This window comes from Myxocyprinus asiaticus, chromosome 5 (genome assembly GCF_019703515.2).
Source record: "Myxocyprinus asiaticus isolate MX2 ecotype Aquarium Trade chromosome 5, UBuf_Myxa_2, whole genome shotgun sequence".
Lineage (NCBI taxonomy): Eukaryota > Metazoa > Chordata > Actinopteri > Cypriniformes > Catostomidae > Myxocyprinus > Myxocyprinus asiaticus.
Window position 1 is genome coordinate 46,366,953 of NC_059348.1, and position 13,154 is coordinate 46,380,106.

A 13,154-nucleotide genomic window follows, 5' to 3' on the forward strand; every position below is an offset into this window, starting at 1 on the left:
AAGAGGAAAATGAGAAACAAGAGACCAAAAAATGCAGATGAGCTGAAGGCCACTGTCAAAGAAACCTGGGCTTCCATGCCACCTCAGCAGTGCCACAAACTGATCACCTCCATGCCACGCCGAATTGAGGCAGTAATTAAAGCAAAAGGAGCCCCTACCAAGTATTGAGTACATATACAGTAAATGAATATACTTTCCAGAAGGCCAACAATTCACTAAAAATGTTTTTTTTATTGGTCTTATGATGTATTCTAATTTTTTGAGATAGTGAATTGGTGGGTTTTTGTTAAATGTGAGCCAAAATCATCACGATTAAAAGAACCAAAGACTTAAACTACTTCAGTCTGTGTGCATTGAATTTATTTAATACACGAGTTTCACAATTTGAGTTGAATTACTGAAATAAATGAACTTTTCTACAACATTCTAATTTATTGAGATGCACCTGTACTTCGATGTTTAGGGTCACTGTCCTGCAGCATTATCCAACTTCTGAGCTTCAGCTGGCGCACAGCCACCTTGACATTATACTGTAGGATATCTTGATAAACTTGGGAATTCATTTTCCCCTCGATGATGGTAAGAGGTCCAGGCCCTGAAGCAGCCCCAAATCATGATGCTCCCTCTGCCGTACTTCACTGTTGGGATGATGTTTTGACGTTGGAATGCAGTGCCCTTTACGCCATTCGTAGTGCTGCGTGTTCTTCCAAACAATTCAACCATAGTTTCCTCAGTCCACAAAACATTTTCCCAATAGCATTGAGGAGTGTCAAGGTGGTCTTTAGCAAACTTCAGGAGCGCAGCAATATTTATGTTGGAAAGCAGCGGCTTCCTTTGTGGTGTCCTGCCATGGACACCATGCCTGTTTAATGTTTTCTGTATAGTACTCATGAACAGATACGTTAACCAGTTCCAATGATTCCTTCAAGTCTTTAACGGTCACTCTAGGGTTTTTTTTTTTTTTTACCTCATTGAGCATTCTGCAGTGTGCACTTTGAGTCATCTTGGCTGGACAGCCACTTCTAGCGAGAGTATAACCGCAGTACTAAATCATCTCTATTTATAGAAAATTTGTTTAACTGTGGACAGTTGAATATCTAAGCTCTTCGAGATAACTTTGTAACCATTTCCAGCTTTATGCAAAGCAAAAATTCTTGATCGTAGGTCTTGGGAGATCTCTTTTTTTTGTGAGGCATGGTCCACATCAGCAGATTCTTCTTGTTAATAGTGAACTCAAAATGTTTGAATGCTGGATGCCAAGTTTGCCAACTCCTGGCAAAAAATAATGATCTTTTGTTGACAGCATTAGCCTAGGGGTTCACATACTTTTTCCAACCTATGTTTGAATGATGTATTCAATATGTACAAGAATACACAATTTTCTCAAACCAGTTTTTAAGACAAACTTAAACATAAATGCAGGTAATTCCAAAGGGTTCACATACTTATATATCTAAATATATTTAATATTTTAGGGATGAGCATAACTTAAAAATGTTGGTAATTTCCAAGATATTTAAAGATATTATTAATTTCTATTACTTTCCCAGGCCTGGAATTACCATTTTAAAATTCCTGGATGTTTCCAGGACTGTGGGAACACTGATCCATACACAATGACGTTTCTTTGAGCTGATAAATGTTTTTACAATGATCCCAGACCATGAACACAAGAGACATGATCACATGAAAAGACATAAAAGAGACAAAACATTCACAAACACATGCACACCAGCAGGCAGACAGTTTGTGAAAAGCAAGTGTTTATTTCAGCTCCATCAAATCGTCGCCAGACTATTTACATTTTAATTTCCATTTTTCATCAAGTCTTACAATGTCACAGCATTAAAATTCAGCATGTAAATATGCAACAAAATATTGAAAAACAAAATTCATGCAAACTCCCTCGCCCAATGAGAATAAGTCAAGCAGACAACAGGAGCCAATCAGCCTTAATCCGCAGGAATCAATAGTAGTCCTCCAGATCAGGTTTGTCACTCTGATTTTGAATCTGCTGCTGTTTCTTGTAGAGATCAGCAATCTGAGTGAGAAAGAAAGAGACTGAAGCAGGCACCAAAATATGTTTTGTACTTCAAATTAAGATAAAAGTAAAACCTGACAAATAGTTCATAATTGCTATGTACAATATACACTGCAGCTAGATACGGTTGTCACTCCTCTTTTGAGTGCTTTAAGGAATAGTTCACTGAAAAATCTCTCTTCAAAAGCAATTCTCTGCATTTCTTAAAGGCAGCATAAAAGTGATCCAAAGTGACTCCAGTGGTTAAATCCATGTCTTCAGAAGGTGAGAAACAGATCAATATGAGTTAAAAAATATTTAATTTATTGATCTGTTTCTCAGCCACACCTATAATATCGCTTCCGAAGACAGATTTAACCACTGGAGTCATATGGATCACTTTTATGCTGCCTTTGTGCTTTTTAAGCTTCAAAGTTTTGGACCCTGTTGAAATGCATCATAAGGACCTACAGAGCCGAGATATTCTTCTAAAAAACTTTGTATGGGTTCAGCAGAAGAAAGTCGTACACATCTGGGATGAGTAAATGATGAGAATTTTCATTTTTGGGTGAATTATACATTTCATCTCAATCTATATACACAGAGTGACAACCATATTGTAGAACCACATTCCCTTTTGAAAAAATCAAGTATTATAAAATGGATATTTCCGTGTCTGAACTCTGACTGGATGAGCCACGTTCAAAGCCGTGGTAAAATGACTATAAACGCACATTCTGCCAGTTCCTATGTTACCTACCAACTGCAAACAGCCCACAGCTAGAAAAATTATAATTATAACTAGAAAAAGTATTATTTGGATCAGGTGGACAAACTGTTTATTCAGATTTTTATTAATAATAAATTGATCGGCTTATTAAACATTGGTGTCACTGATTACATTGCTGTTGCTACCATTTTATAAAAGCAATAAGCTATTCATACATTATGATTGAAAGAAAGCGTACTGTTTAAAAGCAGTAGATTACAAGCATAATCAAGAGTCGATTTTCTAACATTTTTTCAGATTACGCCATGTTTCCAATAGCTAATATAATTTTGGCCAAAAATAGCCAGACAAGTTCAACTGTTGGCATCCATATTTCTTGTTTAAAGCCAGGAGAATCCAAAACATTCTTATGACTATTATGGCATCATCACAATTTCTGGAGCAACTTCTGTGTTCTGTAAATTCAAGCAAGGATAATTAAGAGGATTCACTCCTATACATAAATGTGGTTGTTACTCCTAAAACTTTGCAGTACGTTGCTATTGTCTTTGTGAATGTGTGTGTTCTTCTAACTACTGGGAGACACGAATGAAAGAAAACCCAAAATAAATGAACTGTGAAAATGAGGGGGCTAAAGGAGTGTGGCAAAGACAGTGTGGCACATAAAGAGATGGATTTCCTTTAACGGATCCACTCCACTTGCTGCACTAAATCACAATGTCATGACTCTCCAAAGTACACCAATGTCATTACGTTTGACTTTCAAGAGAAAAACTACATTAAAATCTCACTCTTTAATTCACATGTGCCATGAAACTTCAGGGCACACAAATTCACAAAGACTCAAATAGTGTAATTTCCTGTATTGTCCATACATTGTGTATTTATGACATTTTCAAAATAAGTTTTGTCCCATGTGGGGTAATTACTGCCAACATCTGCACTGGCGAGTTAATTCCTCTGAGACTGTCCTAGCTGTGCTTCCCAGTCATTTCCTCTGCAGCATTTGTCCAGTTGTGTGACCTATTTTTGTCTTTCTGTTTTGTGTTACCTGTGACCCTGTGGTGGCATCCTCTGGTTTTTTGTCATCTCTGATCCTTAGGAATCGTGGGAAACGGAGTGAAATCCCTTTCTCTGGGTCCACCTGATGGCCAGGGAGAGAATTGCACCATAAGCCTCTAAACTAAATTATAATTTTTTATTTTCTCCCCTTTTTCCCCCCAATTTGGCATGCCCAATTCCCAGTGCGCTCTGAGTCCTCGTGGAGGCATAGTGACTCGCCTCAATCCGGGTGGCGGAGGACGAATCTCAGTTGCCTCCATGGCTGAGACAGCCAATCCGCTCATCTTATTGCGTGGCTTGTTGAGCACGTTACCGCGGAGACCTAGCGCACGTGGGGGCTCACGCTATTCTCCACGGCATCCACGCACAACTCACCACGTGCCCCACAGAGAAAGAGAACCACATTATAGCAACCACGAGGAGGTTAACCCAACATGACTCTACCCACCCTAGCAACCGGGTCAATTGGTTACTTAGGAAGTCTGACTGGATTCACTCAGCCTGCCCTGGATTCGAACTTGCGACTCCAGGTGTGGTAGTCAGCGTCTTTACTTGCTGAGCTACCCAGGCCCCTAAACAAATGACTGCACAATGAACCAAGACCTGATTAACTAAAGGTTGCAATGCTACTAACGTAAATGGATAGTTCACCTAAAAATATATATTCTCTCATGATTTACTAATTTTCATGCCATCCCAGATGTGATGACTTCCTTTCTCCTGCTGAACACAAAGATTTTTAGAAGAATTTCTTAGCACTGTAGGTCCATACAATGCAAGTGAATGGGTGCCAAAATTTTGAAGCTCCAAAATGCACATAAATGCATTACAGTTCTTACAAAATCTTTGTTTAAACACTGGCCCTTAACACTTAGTTTGCTCATTTTAAACCATGACTTGCACTGCACATATGTAATATTGCCATTATATTCAAACTGTTAGACAGAGGGGAACTGGCCCCCACAGTGAGCCTGGTTTCTCACAAGGTTTTTTTCTTCATTAACCAACAACTTATGGAATTATTATTTAATCACTTATTTTTATACACACTTCATAATCGTATTTAATGAAACTACTCAATGATCACTAAGACTTTATAGATATTACAGTTTCATTTTCTGTTAATGCATGATTTTCTGTAAAGCTGCTTTGAAACAATGTGTGTTGTGAAAGGCGCTATACAAACAAAAATGTCTTGACATAAACAGCCTAAAAGTAATCCATAAGACTCTAGCGGTTAAATCCATGTCTTCTGAAGCGATATGAAAGGTGTGGGTGAGAAAAAGTATTAAATCAATATTTAAGTCCTTTTTTACAATCACTGTCCACTTTCACTTTTACATTCTTCTTTTGATTTGGTGACTTGCATTCTTCGTATATATAGCCACCTACTGGGCAGGTAGGAGAATTTAAGGTAAAAACCGACTTAACTATTGATCTGTTTCTCACCCACACCTATCGTATCGCTTCAGACGACATGGATTTAACCGCTAGAGTCTTTTAGATTACGTTTATGCTGACTTTGTGCTTATTGGAGCTTAAAATGTTTGGCACCCATTCACATGCATTGTATGGACCTACAGAGCTGAAATATTTTTCTAAAAATCTTAATTTGTGTTCAGCAGAAGAAAGTCATGCACATCTGGGATGGCAGCTGTTTGTTTTTTTTTGTTTTTTTAAATAGGGTAGTAAAAAGCTAGTTCCCTTTTGTGGAACTCGAGCTGCGTATGACCGCTATAGGACACCGTCCGAGTGTCACCTGGTCTGAAGCCCTTCTACAATCACACCAATTTATTGGCTGATGGCGCTTAAGTGACGCACCCTAGGGAGCTACATCACGGGCTCCATAAAGGCACTTGCTTGCGTGCCAACGAGTCAGATTTTCTGTTCGTCAGTGCACAAAATTATCTAAGCCCGTGTTTGTTTCTAGCGATTCACGTCGAAGCGAGGATTACTTTTCCCCCTTTTGAGTGGCAAACACGCAAGAACGTTGTTGACACAGTGTAAATTTCAGAACAATTTCAATTTAGTTTCTTCCAAACATTACAGGGGACCGACGAGGACAACAGCGCTACATAGAGGCTCGCAATTTCTCACCACGAGGCGTTATCCCCACTTGTTCCAGTTCTACAGCCTCCAGATTTGGAGCTCCGTGTGCTGGAGCTGTTTGGGATTTCGGCTTTGTTTCTGAGAAGATAGGAGTGCGAACGGACACTGGAATCCTCCTAGTGTTTGTCCCCCTCCCCGAGCGAAAGCGTGAGTCTCATCGGACATGCTTTGAGGCCTAGCTTGGCAGCCATTTTCTGATGAACAAAGCATGCGAGAAACCATGCGTGTCATGAGCTGTTGCCATTAAAAAACATTGTATGAGATAATTCGTCGTTGGACGGTAAGGAAACACAATGGACCCCTTTGTCCCTATTGTCTTTTTCTGTGTCATTCTTGGAGAATGCACATGAATAAGGCAATGGAGAAGTGGCCTCGGCCTCTCTCTCTATCTCCCCACCCCTTTCGAAGCTCTACTCGTGGCAGAGGGGATCATGCATGGACCGGTGAGGCCGGCCGCAGATCGAGGGGGCTGGAATAAAGAATATTTCCCAACTGAGTGATGGCGAACCAACGTGTGCTTAGTCAGTGCCATTATTCTCTCGGGATTCTATCAGGAGATGCAAGGTATTTTAACTTGTTTTTCTTTCGCCCATTTCGTGGTTCATGCGGGCGTTCTGGCGAGAGAAGAGATGCGCACTGCTATCTCTGCTCCATTTTTTGATGGCGACATGTATGCCGCTCTTTTCAGACAGCAGTTGGATCTACACACGATGGTTTTGCAGTCCAAACAAGTGCACTGCCTTCAGGAATGCCTTTAGGTTCACCGGCTCCTTTTGGATGAAGGTTGAGCCCCCATTCAGTGAACGAAATTGGACTGTATAAATGTATCCGTTTCTTCTCTGTTTGCCCTTCGGTCAATATCAGGATGAGTTCGCCTCGAACGCCCGACAACCTGAATATGGTTCAGTGTCCCCCCGCAGCTTGCTCTGGGGAGCGAACATAAAAAAAAAACGCTTCCTGAATTCAGCCTCCAGGGGTCTCGAAACATGCATAACAGAATTCGATATTCATCAAGCACAAGTGTACACAAAACACAGTGAACGTAAGCACCACACGTTGTCCCGCCATAAAGAATGCTGGGGTGTTGTGGTGAATCAGTTTTCTCAAATAAACACCCCAATGTTCACACACTCTTCGTGATTCAAAATACCAGGGAAAAGATTTATTCTGTCAGCGTCCCTGCAGTAAATGCATTTCAGGGCGCTCAGCATTTATGCCTGAATACAATAAAGGCAGAAACATTATTAAATCCCATTTAACCAGCCCCTCCGCTGTGCCGCTGGTTGTGGGGCAGTCGTCAAAAGTAAGCCAAGTGTGCCATCTTGTGGTTAAAAGACATGCCATAGGTGAGAGCCATGCATTAATTCCTCTGTCTGCCCGTCAAGAGGCTTGGGAGAAGTTGCAGGGCGTTTTGAACAGAGTACATGGTTATGTCATTCAGTTCAGGCGGGCTCCGCCAGTATTCAATGGGGTTGTTCCGACAGACGTCTCTGTTCGGGAAGCCCTGTTTTTGATTCAGGAAATTCACTCTTAGAAAAAGGGGCAATAGAGGTGATTCCCCCTTCTCAGAGAGAATGTGGCTTTTACAAAGCTTTACCAAAGCTTTATTGGACTTTAACAAAGCCAATTTCAAATCAATCACACCAAAATACCACCAACACATCAGTTTCAACACACGAGGGGACCGGGTTTTGGACCATTGCTACTCTCCCTTCCGGGATGGCTACAAATCCCTCCCCCGCCCACCATTTGGCAAATCGGATCACTCTTCCATTCTGCTTCTGCCCGCTTACAGGCAGAAACTGAAACAGGAAGCACCCTCCCTCAGAACGATCCAGTGCTGGTCGGACCAATCAGATTCTACGCTACAAGATTGGGATTGATCACGCGGATTGGGAGATGTTCCGGTCCGCCTCTGATGACGACATCAAGGTTTGCGCTGATATCGTAATGTGTTTGATCAGAAAGCGCGTAGAGGATGTTGTTCCGACCAAAACAATACGGATCTACCCCAACCAGAAGCCACGGATAAATAGCGATGTTCGCACGGCACTTGATGCGCGGACCTCCGCTTTTAATTCCGGGAATGCGGCGGAGCATAAACAAGCCAGTTATGCACTCCGCAAAACTATCAGAACAGCAAAACGCCAGTACAGGGACAAGATTGAAGGACAGTTTAACACCACCAACTCTAGAAGCATGTGGCAGGGAATTAATATCATCACGGACTTTAAAGGGAATAAAAACTCCGCCGTGAAAACCGCTGCCCCTCTATGCTCGTTTCGAGGGAAATAACACCGCCCTCGTGGAGAAAGCTCTCGCGGCCGAAGCCACAGAGGTTAGTTCACTCTCCGTCTCTGTAGCGGATGTAACCCGATCCTTCCGATGGGTGAATATCCGTAAAGCCATGGGTCCAGGCGGCATTCCGGGCCGCGTCAGAGCGTGCGCGAACCAACTGGCAGGTGTTTTTAACGGACATTTTCAACCTTTCCCTCTCCTTGTCTGTGGTCCCCACATGCTTTAAAACGTCCGCCATTGTGCCTGTACCAAAGCAATCCAAAATCACTTGCTTAAATGACTGGCGTCCTGTTGCTCTGACCCCCATCATCAGTAAATGCTTGAGAGACTACTCAGAGATTACATCTGCTCTGTTCTGCCTCCCTCACTGGACCCATTACAGTTTGCTTACTGCAACAACTGCTCCACTGATGATACCATTGCATCTACACTACATACTGCTCTCTCCCACCTGGAAAAAAGGAACACTTATGTGAGAATGCTGTTTGTAGACTTCAGCTCAGCATTCAACACCATAGTGCCCTCCAAGCTTGATGTGAAACTCCGGACTCTGGGCTTAAACAGCTCGCTGTGCAGCTGGATCCTGGACTTCCTGTCAAGCAGACACCAGGTGGTTAGAATGGGCAGCGACATCTCATCACTGACCATCAACAATGGAGCCCCACAGGGCTGTGTTCTCAGCCCACTCCTGTATTCCCTGTACACACATGACTGTGTGGCAACACAGCTCCAATGCCATCATTAAGTTTGCTGATGATAAGAGGGTGGTAGGTCTGATCACTGACAATAATGAAACAGCCTACAAAGAGGAGGTGCACACTCTGACACGCTGGTGTCAGGATCACAACCTCTCCCTCAACGTCAGCAAGACAAAGGAGCTTGTGGTGGACTTCAGGAGAAAAGACAGAGAACACAGTCCCATCAATGGAGCACCGGTGGAGAGAGTCAGCAGCTTCAAGTTCCTCAGTGTCCACATCACTGAGGAACTCACATGGTCCGTCCACACTGAGGCCATTGTGAAGAAGGCTCATCAGCGCCTCTTCTTCCTGAGACGGTTGAGGAAGTTTGGAATGAACCGCCACATCCTCACACGGTTCTACACCAGCACTGTAGAGAGCATCCTGACTGGCTGCATCACTGCCTGGTACGGCAATAGCACCGCCCACAACCGCAAAGCCCTGCAAAGGGTGGTGCGAACTGCCAGACACATCATTGGAGGTGAGCTTCCCTCCCTCCAGGACATCTATACCAGGCAGTGTGTGAAAAAAGCTCGGAGGATCATCAGAGACTTCAGCCACTCGAACCATGGGCTGCTCTCACTGCTACCATCAGGCAGGCGGTATCGCAGCATCAGGACCTGCACCAGCCGACTTCATGACAGCTTCTTCCCCCAAGCAATCAGACTTTTGAACTCTTGATCTCTCACGATCAATATACATCAGCACTGCACTGGGCATTGATGCGCTGGCACATCAGTGGGCGAGAACGCATCTTTACGCTTTCCACTGATCAAATCTCCGCAACAGAGGTGTTTCGGTGTCCAAGCAAAGACTGCCTCATTGGCTTATTGATGCAATTTCAAATGCTTAAAGTGCACGGTTTACCTTCACCTTCGGGTATTCAAGCCCATTCTATGAGAAGCATGGAATGCTCATGGGCTTTGGCTAGAGGTGCATACTTGGAGGACATTTGTATGGCGGCAGGGTGGTCCTCACGGCATACATTTGTTAGATTTTATAATCTGGATGAGGGTTTAACTCCTGCTTCCCAGGTTCTCTCTGTTGGAACAGGAGTAAATTCATAATTCCTTTTATTCAGGCACTTTAGCGTGCTTGTGCGGTGCTATATGCTTGTCACATGGGATTAGACAGTTGGCAGCTACTGTTTGCATGCCGTGAATATATTTTGTCCCCATAGCGATCATACGCAGCTCGAGTTCCACGAAAGGGAACATCTCAGTTACATATGTAACCTTAAGAAGCTGTGTAGCTGGCCATACTCTCTATCAGCTACAAAAGCTCATGCCTTTTGCAGAAAATCTGACTCGATGGAACGAAAGCGAGCGCCTTTATGGAGCCCATGATGTAGCTCCCTAGGGGGCGTCGCTTAAGCGCCATCAGTCAATAAATTGCTTGTATATAATAAAGTGATTGTGTAAGGGCTTCAGACCACGTGACACATAACCGAGACGTTTTCCAATAACAACTTGACACATCTGGATCTAAAAAGTGAAATCAGCAGTCAACAAAGTTACAGATTCAGCTTCATGTTGCAGATGTTTGTGGGGTACTGACCAATCCCATCGCTGCCTTGTAGACTGGTGACAGTGAAAGGTCAGCACATTTCACCTCCCATACTTGTACCGCCTCCAGCCAGACATCTGGCTCTGCTGATTGGTCCACACGGTAATATGGGCGTGGCTTAGTTAAAATGTGCTCCTGAAGTGCATTACATATGAAAAGATAAATATACACCCATATACTTCCAAACACACACACAAAAAAGTGCAAACACTGCAGTACCTTCAAGAAATTGTAATGTTGCTCCAGATCTTCATCCTTGAAGCCTGTTCCAATCTGACCAAAAACAAAACACTTTTGTTGTGTTGTACACACAAAAATCACACACATTCTTTGAACCAGAGCACTTTATGTATTTTTAAATGCGTATGGAAAGTGTATATGTCCCTGTTCTTTTTCAGACACACACACACACACACACACACACACACACACCTTGCAGACAGACTGGAACTCTTCGTTCTCCTCATCGTAACAGGCCAGTAAAAATCCTCCATAGCTGCCTGCTCTCTTTCCCTTCCCGAGATAAGCACCAATCACACACAGATCCACTGTGTCCCCGACACCTTCAAGATAGTCCTTCTTCAGCTGCACACAGAGACAGAAAAACAGACAATTAGAAACAATATAACAGACCAGGAAATAATAGTCCTGACAGTAGCATACATATGAAAACAATTGCCATACGACACTGCAAAAAAATCATATTCCTTTCTGCATCTTTGGCTTGTTATTTAGAGTAAAAATATATACAAATCCTTAAAACAGGATAAATTTACCTGAGAAGAATTTTTTTTTTTAGAGAATCTATCTTGAATAAGAGTAATTTGTCATGTTCCACTGGCAGATTTGTTTCCCACTTGTTTTAGAAATAAACCGTACTAAATTATTTTTTTTACTTTATAAATTGGGATTTAAGATTCCGCAAAATAAAATAAAAAAACGATTTAACATGCAATTCTAAGCAAGGCTATACAAATTTCTAATGAAACAAATCATTAATTTAGAGTTTTAAGCTTATCTTATGCTTTTTTTTTTCTTCTTTAACACAAGGCCAAGTGACCTGTAATGACTTCCTGTGAGTTATGGAGGTGTTAGATACAAAGGCTGTGGACACTGAGCTGTACAACAGCTTAAAGGAATAGTTCACCCAAAATGAAAAATCTCTCATCATTTACTCAACCTCATGCCATCACAGATTTGTCTTTCTTTCTTTTGCTGAACACAAACGAAGATCTTTAGAAAAATATCTCAGCTCTGTTGGTCCACACAATGCAAGTGTATGGTGACCAAAACTTTGAAGTTCTAAAAAGCACATAAAGGCAGCATAAAAGTAATCCATAAGACTCCAGTGAATTAATCAGTGTCTTCAGAAGAAATCCAATTGGATTTGGGTGAGAAACAGACCAAAATGTTACTCCCTTTTCACTGTTCATCTTGCCATTGCAGTCTCTAGGCACGATCATGATTTCAATCGATTACATTTCCTAGTGCTTGACGCATCCGCAGAGTGCTAGATGGCGCTATAGGAAATGTAATTGAGCTTGAAATCATGGTCGCCAAGGAGATGGCTGATGTCAAGATTTATAGTGAAAAAGGAGTTATATTTTGGTCTGTTCTCACCCAAAATCGACTGGATTGCTTCTGAAGACATAGATTAAACCACTGGAGTCGTATGGATTACTTTTATGCTGCCTTTATGTGCTTTTTGGCATTTCAAAATGTTGGTACCCATTCATTTGCATTGTGTGGACCTACAGAGCTGATATTTTCTTCTAAAAACCTTTGTGTTCAGCAGAAGAAAGTCATACACATCTGGCCTGCAATGAGGGTGAGTAAATGATGAGAGAATTAAAATTTTGGATTGAACTATTATTTTCATGGAAATAACACTGACACTTTAATGACTAACAATTTCTGGCTAAATCTGAATTTTTCAGAGGCAGGAGCAGCTTCAGTTCTTGCAGTCCGACTTTATAAAATAGACTTGCTAAAATTCTACCAATAACTACCACGAGGTTTCTACTCCTCAAAACTGTAAAAGAAAAAAATGCATCGATCAGTCAGGGAAAAAATACAATAAAATAACCTTGAGCCAGTTGTGGGAGCGTTTGGCAATCTCGTATGTTGCATGTTTTTCCAGAGTTTTCACCATTAAGCCCTCACAAGAATCTGTCAAAAAGACAAAATTGCATGTTTAAAACTCCTTGAACATAACTAATAATATAATATAATCTGTTTACTAATGATTATTATTACTAAATTGTATTGAAAGATAATGACGACCGCTCACAGTGAGATGCACAACCTAAGCAATTCAGTTCTCTAAAAAATGTCCGTCAGTTGTCTACGTTTCACAAATGGACACACCTCGTACAGACTGCTCCAGGAACTCAGCGATGGTTTCGGTGTTATCAGAGTCCAGAGATCGAGCAAAAACAAACTCTCCTTCCCTCTCCTCAAAACTCTCTCGTAACAGAGCCCTGCGTTTGCACAGAGGCTCTCGCACCAGAGACTGAGAAAGTGATAATTCAAGAAAAGAAAGAAAAAAAAAAAAAAAAAAAAAGGCAGACACACTTTATAATATAAAGCATATAAAAGTTTTATGAGACATGTAAAATTTCTCAAATGTGAC

At 41.9% G+C, this 13,154-nt stretch overlaps 1 protein-coding gene across 3 annotated transcripts in view; it reads right to left on the reverse strand.

Annotated features, from left to right (window-relative positions):
• Positions 1–1,746: 1,746 nt before the first annotated feature.
• LOC127440333 (DNA ligase 1-like) overlaps positions 1,747–13,154 on the reverse strand; it is a 36,297-nt gene continuing 24,889 nt past the window's right edge. For all 3 annotated transcript variants that reach the window (XM_051696866.1, XM_051696867.1, XM_051696868.1), the window contains 7 exons: positions 12,890–13,034; positions 12,609–12,691; positions 10,955–11,107; positions 10,742–10,795; positions 10,514–10,657; positions 3,802–3,894; positions 1,747–2,041 (listed from right to left, as the gene is read on the reverse strand). In XM_051696866.1, the coding sequence (XP_051552826.1) occupies positions 1,967–2,041; positions 3,802–3,894; positions 10,514–10,657; positions 10,742–10,795; positions 10,955–11,107; positions 12,609–12,691; positions 12,890–13,034 (747 nt within the window). In that variant the 3' untranslated portion in view covers positions 1,747–1,966. The remainder of the gene's footprint in view (positions 2,042–3,801; positions 3,895–10,513; positions 10,658–10,741; positions 10,796–10,954; positions 11,108–12,608; positions 12,692–12,889; positions 13,035–13,154) is intronic.